At 37.3% G+C, this 10,625-nt stretch overlaps 1 protein-coding gene across 8 annotated transcripts in view; it reads right to left on the reverse strand.

Moving 5' to 3' along the window:
* etv4 (ETS variant transcription factor 4) overlaps nucleotides 1-8,043 on the reverse strand; it is a 25,639-nt gene extending 17,596 nt beyond the window's left edge. For 2 of the 8 annotated variants that reach the window (XM_083556012.1, XM_083556007.1), the window contains exons 1-5: nucleotides 7,906-8,043; nucleotides 7,249-7,356; nucleotides 6,434-6,524; nucleotides 6,183-6,230; nucleotides 1,620-1,673 (exon numbers count right to left, since the gene is read on the reverse strand). In XM_083556012.1, coding sequence (XP_083412138.1) covers nucleotides 1,620-1,673; nucleotides 6,183-6,230; nucleotides 6,434-6,524; nucleotides 7,249-7,305 — 250 coding nt within the window. In that variant the 5' untranslated portion in view covers nucleotides 7,306-7,356; nucleotides 7,906-8,043. Of the gene's footprint in view, nucleotides 1-1,619; nucleotides 1,674-6,182; nucleotides 6,231-6,433; nucleotides 6,525-6,865; nucleotides 7,495-7,521; nucleotides 7,591-7,755 lie in introns of those variants that run through there. The other 6 variants (XM_083556008.1, XM_083556009.1, XM_083556010.1 and 3 more) reach the window with 6 other exon arrangements.
* Nucleotides 8,044-10,625: the final 2,582 nt, after the last annotated feature.

Raw genomic sequence — 10,625 nt, forward strand, 5'->3', positions numbered from 1 at the left:
AACTATATGAATAAAGTTTCTCTGTTACAATCCTATGGCAGCGACTTAAATAAACGAATAAAAAAGAAAATAGGTAAACACATTTTAAAGAGTGTTTTGCCTCTAATGTGTTTGCAGATAAAGAGACAAGGCGACTGCTATAAAATACAGTCACTGAAATGACTTCTCAAAAAGTTAGAGCTTAAATGTCAGACTACTTTCTGCCACATATGTCAGTGCAGTACTATCATACAGCGTACAGTTTCATATCTCTCTATACTGATAGTTTCAATATACCTCCACCACAGTGACCACAAACATGAGGGAACCGAAGCTTATTTTCATGGTAGCTGTCAACTATAGCCCTCTTTTCTGAGTGAACACAGACTCCCAAACCTACGCATGTTATTACTGCATTGTACGAGAATGAAAGGGTGGGTGTAGCTGCCAATCAAAGCTTTATCCACTTAGTTAATATGATGGGATTGTCATGTTGAGCTTCCACTGCTTTGCTGAGTAGCTGTCACTGACACACCACACTGCGGCAATTGGTTTTGCCCTTAATGGGGTTAAGTAGACATGACCCCTTCGATGCCCCAGAGTTCATCTCCACTTCCTCCTTCTCATTGTCAGACAACAGACAAAAACAATATGTTGTGGGAGCATCTGTCACCACAGGTCAGGTGCATGATGGGGTTAAATAGCAATGTTTGCATACACCAAATCTGAGCTCACAAGAGACTACTTTTCAGTGCTCAGTCCTTTACTGAGCCACGACTCAGGTCAAGTTACAATTTCTGTTACAGGAAGAAAAAAGGTTGTTTTTGTGACTCATGCCTTGAACTCTATAACCTCTTAAAAAGTGTTTCCACAACAGGACTTGCAGACATGCCAATGTGGTAAAGGCCCAACCCATAAGTCTGTGAATGGCTTCAACAAAAGGTCCAGGAGAACTATTTACAGAGTGCACACCCCTACACAAAACCTGCCACGAACATTGTGTAGAGACACTACAAAAAAGGAAATCAGCTAAAAAGGCAGCCTCGGTGTTGTGCAGTACAGGAATTTGTTTCCCCATTTACACCTCTGACAGACACAAAAGGGAATCTTTGTGTGTGACTTCTGAATGATCTTTTACCGGTTTCCTAAGCTGTTCAATTGAGCCTTTGAAACACATGCAAATGGAACATACTCTTTAATACGATCATACATATGTATATGTTAGAGTTGCAGGTCATGGATAAAGTGTGTCTCTTACACTGATTCTTATGCACAGCTATTATATCGCTCTAAACACAACAACCACACCTATGCCTAAAGCAGTTTTTGAATCAGTCACTCCCAATCTTTCAATGCACAGTTTGAATGTACTCATACTTTTTTTTTTTTTTTACTCATTCTCTCTCTCTCTCTCTCTCTCTCTCTCTCTCTCTCTCTCTCTTTCTTTCTCTCTTACACACACACACACACACACACACACACACACACACACACACACACACACACACACACACACACACACACACACACACACTTCACCCCCCTTCACTTGCCCTAACCCTACCTACTCACAGTAACACAAACCTGCCATTTGATTATATTTGCATATGGGCAAAAGTCTTGAAAAAGTGTTTACTTACAGTTTTCTGAGATGAAGTCAGGAACAAACTGTTCATCACTGTCAGGTACTTGGGCTGTTGTTAAAAAAAAACAAAAAACATGCTTGTTACTAGGACATCAACTTTCAAAACATATTACACATTACAAAAGACATAAATGCAATTGTGTGATTGTGAATCATATGCTTCTACAAATTATTTTGTATTGCATTGCCCATACAATGCAGGTGGAGGACCAGAGTCATAATTTGTTTCTACACAGAGCCATTTGTTGAGTATGAGCAGTACTCTTAGCTGAGGAATAGACTAAGTGTGTCCATTAGGCTGGCCTGTCTTTCCCTTCATCTTCATCTGGGTGAAACCTGAGTTATAGCCTCTGGACATCCATGTGACCTTCAACTCTACTTTCCTCTGTGCCAGCACTTTTCCATCGGCAGATCAATACCTCAGTTGAACGTTGCGTGTGCATGTGTGTGATTTAGTTTCATCATTACACGAGTCCATCAAATGTACAGGACTCAATGTTTCTTCTTCCAAATATGTCAGTTTTTGTTACAGAAACAGTAAGGAGACAAATAACAAAATCACCCTTTTTGTTTTTTTGTTTTGTTTTGCATACATACATAATTCACTAATCAGCAAAGCCACATTTCACTGCATGTGTGTCAATTTATTATTAGCAGGCATTTTGAATCTGTAAAGAGGCGTGTTGCTGAATGACAGTCATGCAGCTTTTTGAGCCAAACTGATAGTGGATCAATACAGGAGCTGGAACTGATGTCCAAGCTGCCTAACACCATCTGTCTCATAGCATCATAGTGTCTGGTCTTATACAGCTGATGGACTTTCTAAACTGACTGATGTAGCTAATGAACAAATGAACAAATCTCATTCAGCATGTGTTCAGGCAAAATAACAAGTGGAGAGATGTGCTGAGCTTGGGTTCATGTCTAATGTCTCACTCTGCTTATGCCCACACTGAGACATTTCTCTGACAATGTTGATATGGTCAGTTAAATGAAGAGATTCTGGAATTCATCACTTGCTTTATGTTTTATGAAGGCTGACTCCTAAGGTCAATTAAGAATGGTTGAAGAGAGAAGCTTTAAAAATGAGGAAAGAGGAGTTTAAAAATAAATTTCACAATTGCAATGGCATAAGAAAAGAAAAGTTCAAAAAAGAATCTAAATGCTTTTCAAAGATACTATAGACTTTATTAGTGAGAATAAAAAATTGTTTTAGTAGAAAAAAGGTTACACAAAAAAAAGGAATATTATTGAATATACATTTCTGTATCTTCAAAAGTCATATAAAATAAAGTCAACACAGAATTGGAGCACAATTCTTATATTGCAATTATATATTCTTAAAAATGTGCCATAAAATGTATCAGTAGGAGTCTGCAGTAAAGCAAAGTTTGTATTGCAAAAGCCACTGTTGGATCAATAATGAATCATTATTTTAAGAATAGAGAATTGTCCCAAATAATTCAGCTTCCACCTCCCAAACTGACCTTCAATCTCATTTCTAACAACTCTTGAACAGAAACTGGAGTCTCTCCATGACTTGGATGGCTTTCCTGAATCATTACTATGTTCTTTTTTTTTACTGGAACAAAATCATCATTCACTGTGATTTACTTTTTTGCCAATTAAGAATCTGAATAGATCCGCAGACATACTTGTTATGCAAAATAATCTTTTGTGGTTGCAGGTGCACCATTGCCATTATCACAGTCCACATGCCTTTCTCTGGACACAACACACTCATTTACTCTCCAGTGAGTCTGAAAGAGGAGTGGGGGTGATGGAGACCTTCAGCCAGTGGCCCTCTGTTGATATGCAGCCCAGGTAGGACTAAGATTAACATCACATTTAGCCCAAATTTACTAAGAAATGCAATAAACTGAGGATTGCTGTCATTATTGTTTCATTGCCAGTGCTTTATTATATTATCTATTAGCTACAGTTAGTAACATAAAATATAATTTAAAAACTTCGCAGTACAATACAAATACTGCCAGAATTTTGTTATTTTGAGCTTCAAGAGGAATGCAAATTTGTGTGACATAAGCTTACATTTACCACATTTATCTAGACTGTAAACAAGAGTAAGTCAGAGTTATTATTCAGTAACAATCTATAAGGCCAGGGATCTCTCTGATCTACTGTACAAATAAATAAATGGTTATAAAAAAGTATTATTCCCTTCAGTTAAGAATTTTACACAGTTACGTATATGGAAAGATCTTATTTCCAGGACTTTTCTTTCTATTAAAAAGACATAGTTAATAGACAGTCTCAGCACTCATACTTAACGAAAACGTCTGACTGTCTTACAGGTCTAATGCCATCTTTTTTTTTTTTCATCCACCAGACTTTAAACAGGGAAACTTAAAGAGTAATAATGAAACTGAAGATTATTCTGCCATCTGTTTTTGACAAAAAATTGTGAAGTTTCTCTTTCAAGCATGCTCAGATAAATTACATGAATTTCCTACATATTGTCCCATCCCATTGCTATAGTGTAATTCTATTAGACCCACTCAAGTTTTCTTCTTTTCTGCCCCGAGGAGAAGCGCAAAGCTGTTTTTCATGAGTCAGAGCCAATATTTGGTCCTCCAGATCAAACAATAAATCATTTAAGCCAGTTTCAACGTGCCTTAAAAAGGAACACATGCAATATGTGTAAAGGAAAAAAAACATTAAGAATTGTCTGGGCATCAGTGCCTCTAGCTCACTAGGTTCTGGAGCTAAACCGGATCCTAACCCAATCTTCCTGTCTCTCCTTCTCTCTCTGTATATGTATACGTGTGTGTCTTGAGTCAGTTCGCTTCCAGGAATGTCTTGTTGAAGGCTTTGAAATGCAAGTCAGCACAAGACTGGAAGTGTGTCTGCGCAAGCATGGAGACATGTTTCCTTTTTCTCTGAGGGAGGTTGAATGACTTTTTTTTTTTTGGGTCAGGCAGATCCTGGGAGGAGCCAGGAGGTTTTTCTTAAAGCGAAGAGGCTAATAACAAGACTGGACAAGCTTCCCCATTCACAAATTTCTTGAACTTGTTCTCGCTCTTCCTCTCACCCTTTGAGAAAAAAAAGCCCTAAAGTCGCTGTTTTTACAGCGTGGTGAATCATCTACAACAGCAATCACCTGATAATAAAGCTGTTTAACCTATCCAATTGAAATAAAGCAAACAAAATTGTCCTGAGAAGAGTAATAGACTCAAAAGACCCCTTTGTGTCTTCTAAAGAATTTTAAGTTGTCTGTTAGTTCTTTCTATGTATTGCATGTATGGTGAATATACTTTCAAAACTTTTCCACTTACTAAAGCAATTGGCATTTATGTTACATGTATCGATCCTAAATGAAGTGCCAACTTCACAGTTAAATCCTGTATAATAATTCACCTTCATACACAGCGAGAGAACTTCCTCTCTGATTATTATATAATGAACTTGATATGTTTCTATTCCTTATCTTGTTTCAACTACATTTGGTTTTATATGTAAGTAGATTTGAGAGAGGGTGACAAACAGAAATTGTATAAATTAAATGTTTTTTTTTTTTTTTTGCGATAACAAAAAGTGAAGAAAATAAGGTAAGAGGGAACAGGCATAAAGCACAGTCAGTTAAAAGTCCCAGATTCCCACTTTCAAAGCACTGAGCATTAATCACTCTAAGTATTAATTACAGCTTCACTTTGACATGTGGCAATTGACCTTGAACTACAATAGCACTCTGTGTCTGTGTTCCCTTCTCAACCCCCTTCTACATGTAAATAAGCTGTCCTGAACCACCTGATAGTTTAACATTAAAACAAAGTTTAATTTGTTCTTTTTGTACTTGACATTCACAAAGTTAATGTTACTGTATAACATCCATACTTTGTGAAAATTGTGGTTTAAAAAATGAGTTGATCATGTCTAAAATAACTTTAGGTCATTTTTTATGCATTCATTAAATACAGGGTCAAATAGTATAGTATGAAAGAAGTTAATAAAATAAATCATTCTGTTCACAAAACATTCATTTCTGCTAACATCCTGTTAAGGGTTTACCACTAACCAGAATACTATTGTGCTTCTGCCAAGCAATTTTACCTATTTGTCCTCTGACCGTCTTGCTGTGATGCTATTTATTTGCATTAACTGTAAGCATCCACTATAAACTAAATTAAACAAATGTTCAAGCAGTATGCCAAAGTACCACCTTTAATATACTGAGGAAATACAGCTTAAAAATCTATGTAGAATCAAACATTCTCTAAACATGATCAAAAGTCCATTAATAATGAAGCAAGCTGGGTGAGATGCAATATGATATCAAATTCATACCAGAGTTAAAATCCCATTTTTTCTCAGATAAAATGGACACTAGACACTGGCCAAGAGTCAAGGAGATCGCATTTCACTCTATGTTGGACTATCCAGCCATTCATCTAATCAAAGGAGCCATTCCTTTTAGGTATATAATTAATCCCTCCTTCACCCAAAAGCAAGGAGACACCACTATACCCAGGTTATGCTTGATGTTACCTAAATGCCAGCAGAAGCAATGGACACAGTACACAAAAAATGCCAATCTCACCTTCTGTGAGCCATGTCTCTTGAAGCTGACTTAAATCTTGAAAGAGATCTACAGGATGTAGAAAAAAAAAAAACATATATCAGTACTTTGGAGCAGACAATTCAGCACCTGTATATCAGGCAAAATATAAACTCTCAAAAATTATTGGATTGTTAAGTTCCTTTTACTCTCTAGGGGAAAAAATGAAACAAACATGTACATCATGAGTCTAATGCCTACGATAAGTTTCCTAAACTTGCTTGCTACTTTACCTTCAGATTCCTGAGGGGGTAATTCGGTGTCCATGTATTTCCTTTTTGCTGCCACCAACAGTCTATTTAGGGGCCCATTTCCTTGCGACCTCTGGAAACATCAGCAATATTATGTAAGCGGAAATGTATACATACACATGAAGGAAAAAAAAAAAGAATTAGACAATGCACACATCCACGATGGTCATAATGTACTTGTAGGCCATGTATCACTTGAATACTGTACATAATCCATTTTACATATCAATTATGAACATTGAAGTCATCCATAGTGTAGTATGCACTGATTGCTTAAAAGCCTTCTATTAGGTAGACCTAGTATTAGTTTCTATAACAGTACCCAGAACAATCAATAGCTAAGAATTCAGTTATTTGGTTATTTGAATTGATTGAAATCCTGTAGTTGAAAGATCCCTGAAGTTTCATACTGACCATCACGTAGCTAGTAAAGAGCCAGTTTCTCTGGAGAGTCATCATCATCATGCACACGCACCATTATTCCAGTTATAAACAACAACTTTTTTGAACAAATTGCGAGAGCTAAATTAGACCTGTACACAAAACAACGGCACATTTCTAAAAAGATTATAATCATTAAGTAATACATCAATTTCAGTAAGTTATTTAGGTTCCAACTCGGAGCAGTTTTCCATCGCAGTGCTGCGCAGCTCTCTCTCTCTCTCTATCTCTCTCTTTCACACAACACACACACACACACACACGCGCACACACACACACACACGCACACAAAAAAGAGAGCGCAGCAGCAGCAGTGAGCATTCCCCAAAGCTTTACACTCAGAAAGATGTACTTACATTAGCTAAAGTGTAAGGCACTTGCTGATCTAAATATCCGTCCATGTTACAATCCATGCGTTAACCGTTCGCGCTCATTGAGGCTGTGTGGAGCAGAATCAGAGCAGCCTGCACGGAGAGAAGGCAGTGGGACACAGGCGCGCACACACACACACACACACACCATACACACGCATACACAGTGATAGAGAGGGAGAGAGACAGCAGGAGTTGTGAATGGGGCGTCCAGAAGGCTGCATGCGTAATGAGCTCCATTCACAAAAACACACTCACACACGCAGCCCTCGCAAACCCTAGCGTGGATAGTTAAACGGCATGCAGCCCGGTAACACCGACATATCATGCTTCTGTTAAAGCAAAGTTCAAATCATGCGCCTTTTTCTTATCAGTTTCTTTCTTCTTTTTAAAACTTAATATCTGTGTTGAATTTTATATAATTTGTGTATAACGGCACGAATAAAACATATACTGGAAACAGCTGAAACATTTCGAACTTTATATATTTGCATTGTGGCTGCAAGACGTGCTCTAGACGTTATTCACTTTCCATGATGTGAACTGTATTACCAGTTGTAACCATAACATGTTGTATTCACGTGGCTCGATGGCACAGCAGCGCTAAATAATTGAATGAAAAACGTTTACTGTTTTCTTTACTGTTCATTTGATTCAGGAGCTACTTCTCTGGCTTTCGGATGTCCGCTCAGTCGTAAAGCTTCCTGATTGGTGAATTTCCCCTTTCAAGAGCTCAGATTTCTCTCTTTGTCCTAATGAATGGTCTTACTTATGAATGAAACCTCAACGCCTTCCTCTGCACCAATCAGATTTGAAACTGTATCAAAGCCTAGCAACGTTGAGGCGGGGCCTGCATCTTATTGACCAATCCCCGTCCGAGAACCCAAGAGGTTTTGCTTCTAGAATTTTTGCAGTTGTTTTTCATTCACAAAAAGGAAGGAGAAAGTGGAGGGAGGGGGAAAAACCCATTCATAAAAAAAACTTGCCCTGGCATGAATGTCCTGAGTTGTTTTCGTTCTATTAACAACAGACAGTGCTGGGAAAAAAAAACAGTTCTTCCTCAGCGAACCTGTACTGCATTAACTAATCTTGTTTACTGACAATAACTTAGTGTCAATAGAGATTAAGAAGATTCACAAAGAATTCATATTTAATAAGCTTTTCCAAATGACATTTAGCACAAGGGTTTTTTGTGCCTTTTTTAATTAACTTGAGCAGCTTCGAAAGAAGTGTTTACAAGTGTTTTTCTTGTAAAACTTTACTGAACGTGTTTTGTGTTTTGGTAGTTCTCTGTTTGCACAGACATTTTAAAAGAAAGTCTCAAATGACTCAGACTGAATGCCCAGAGCATGAGAAAAGGGTTGAACGGTGTAGCCACAAGAGATTTTTATTGTTTGCAATCCATGTTTAATATATGAATATGATGTAATAAAACTGTATCTAATTTTAACTACTTCCTGGTGTTTACTTACCATATTAAGTATGGATTTGACAAAGCACCGATTTTCTGTTGTGAAGGTTCCCATTCAGAGTACTGACTTTTTTTTTTTTTTAACCTTTGATTCCATTTCAGGGTTACATTCTGGTGAATACAGTAAATCAGCTTTGAGTAGACTAATATGCTATTATATTGTGCTGACGCAAAGCTGAGTTATTTCCATGAAGCTACTCAGTCACAATACATGACTGAACAACTTGAGACTTAAACCCTGTGTTTAAACTTAAATGTTAATTTCACTTACATTATAAAGGCTGTCAAATCACATGAAAGGCACACTGTGTGTTTTATTTAGGAAGAACAATCTAACAGTGCAGGTCTCACATTTTATCTTATCAGCTCTGCTAATTTCACTTCAAACCTGCTGACAAAGATGTGGATGTTGAAACTCATGCCTTGCTCCTTTAAAAAAAAAAAAAATTTTATTGGTTAAAGCTAAAGAGTGCACCAGGTTAGCATTCTGCACTTTGACCTCCTAAGGAGATTCCCTTTATCTCCCCCAACTGAGCCATTTGTGGAAGGCATGAAGCATATGTTCACTTTTTATCCTGTCAAATACAAGTAGTCGTCGATTTACGACCACGATTGGGACCGATAACGCCGCGGCGTACGACAGTCGTAACACGATTTGGTTATAAGTAGAGTAGGCTATATGTAAAGTACTGTGAAATTAGCTGGTACGCACTGTCGTACGCCGCGGCTAGCGATTGTGATCGTAAAGTCGAATGGTCGTATGTTGCATAGGTCGTAAGTCGATGACTACCTGTAACCACTTAATTTTCTTTAAATGTTGGATGTGCATCTTATGAATGTTACTTCAGCTAATCTGCACATTCATCTATGTTGTAGCCTTAAACCTTTATCATCTATTTGATTTTTTACTAGTTAACTGGAGGTTAAGTTTACAAAACCACGTTCTGTAAAAATCACTTTAAATCCAATTCTATTCTATTCTATTCTATTCTATTCTATTCTATTCTATTCTATTCTATTCTATTCATTAAGTTTTAACTATGACCAATGTCCCAAAGCAGCTTAACAAAAATAAATAGATCACAAATATACATTTTAAATTCATAAATTAGTTTATCCCAAATAAAAAAGCTGTTCATTCTGAGCCATCCTCGGCAGCAGCAGATTTCCAGTTGAGAAGAATTCTATCCAGAAGTACGTCATCAGGATGGATTAGGCAGGTCCAGAGAGCAAAAGGGCAGAATTAATTGTACCCCAGGAACATGTGTAGCTTGTCAGAGTGAGACAGAGAGAAAGAGAGTGAGAGATGAGATGAAGCAAGAAAGAGAGAGAGAAACATGGAATATTAGTTATGCAGTCTACAGTGTGATCAGAATGCAAGCAGGGACTCTGACATGACCAGCTAGAACATAACTAAAAGGCATAGCCAGAAGTTAACACAGACATGAGGAAGCTAGGACATAAAGCAATCAGCCATATCACCATCAACAAAAATGGACATGTGAAAGTATGGGGGAGACAGCATCCAAACACTACAGGTCACCAAAATACCCTATAAACAACTCTCTAGATCCATTTCTTTACATAAGAAACAAACATATTTATAGAAGTCTTGACTAAACAAAAATGTTTTGAACCTAAATTTAAACACTGAGACTGTGACTTAGTCCTAAGCATTAAGAGGAAAAGTTTGTGCCTCCACACACATATACACTGTAGTCTTCACCATTTATAATGAACAAATAACCTGTACTTTTTGCTTGAAGTAGGTGTGGCAGTTAGTGCAGCACGGGACCATTCAGTGTTTTATGTTTCAATAGTGGTATTTTATAATAAATGCAGTTTTATGAGAAGCCAGTGTAGAATAGAGAGAGGTGATGTGCACATATCT

Source organism: Silurus aristotelis, assembly GCF_946808225.1.
Source record: "Silurus aristotelis genome assembly, chromosome: 12".
NCBI lineage: Eukaryota > Metazoa > Chordata > Actinopteri > Siluriformes > Siluridae > Silurus > Silurus aristotelis.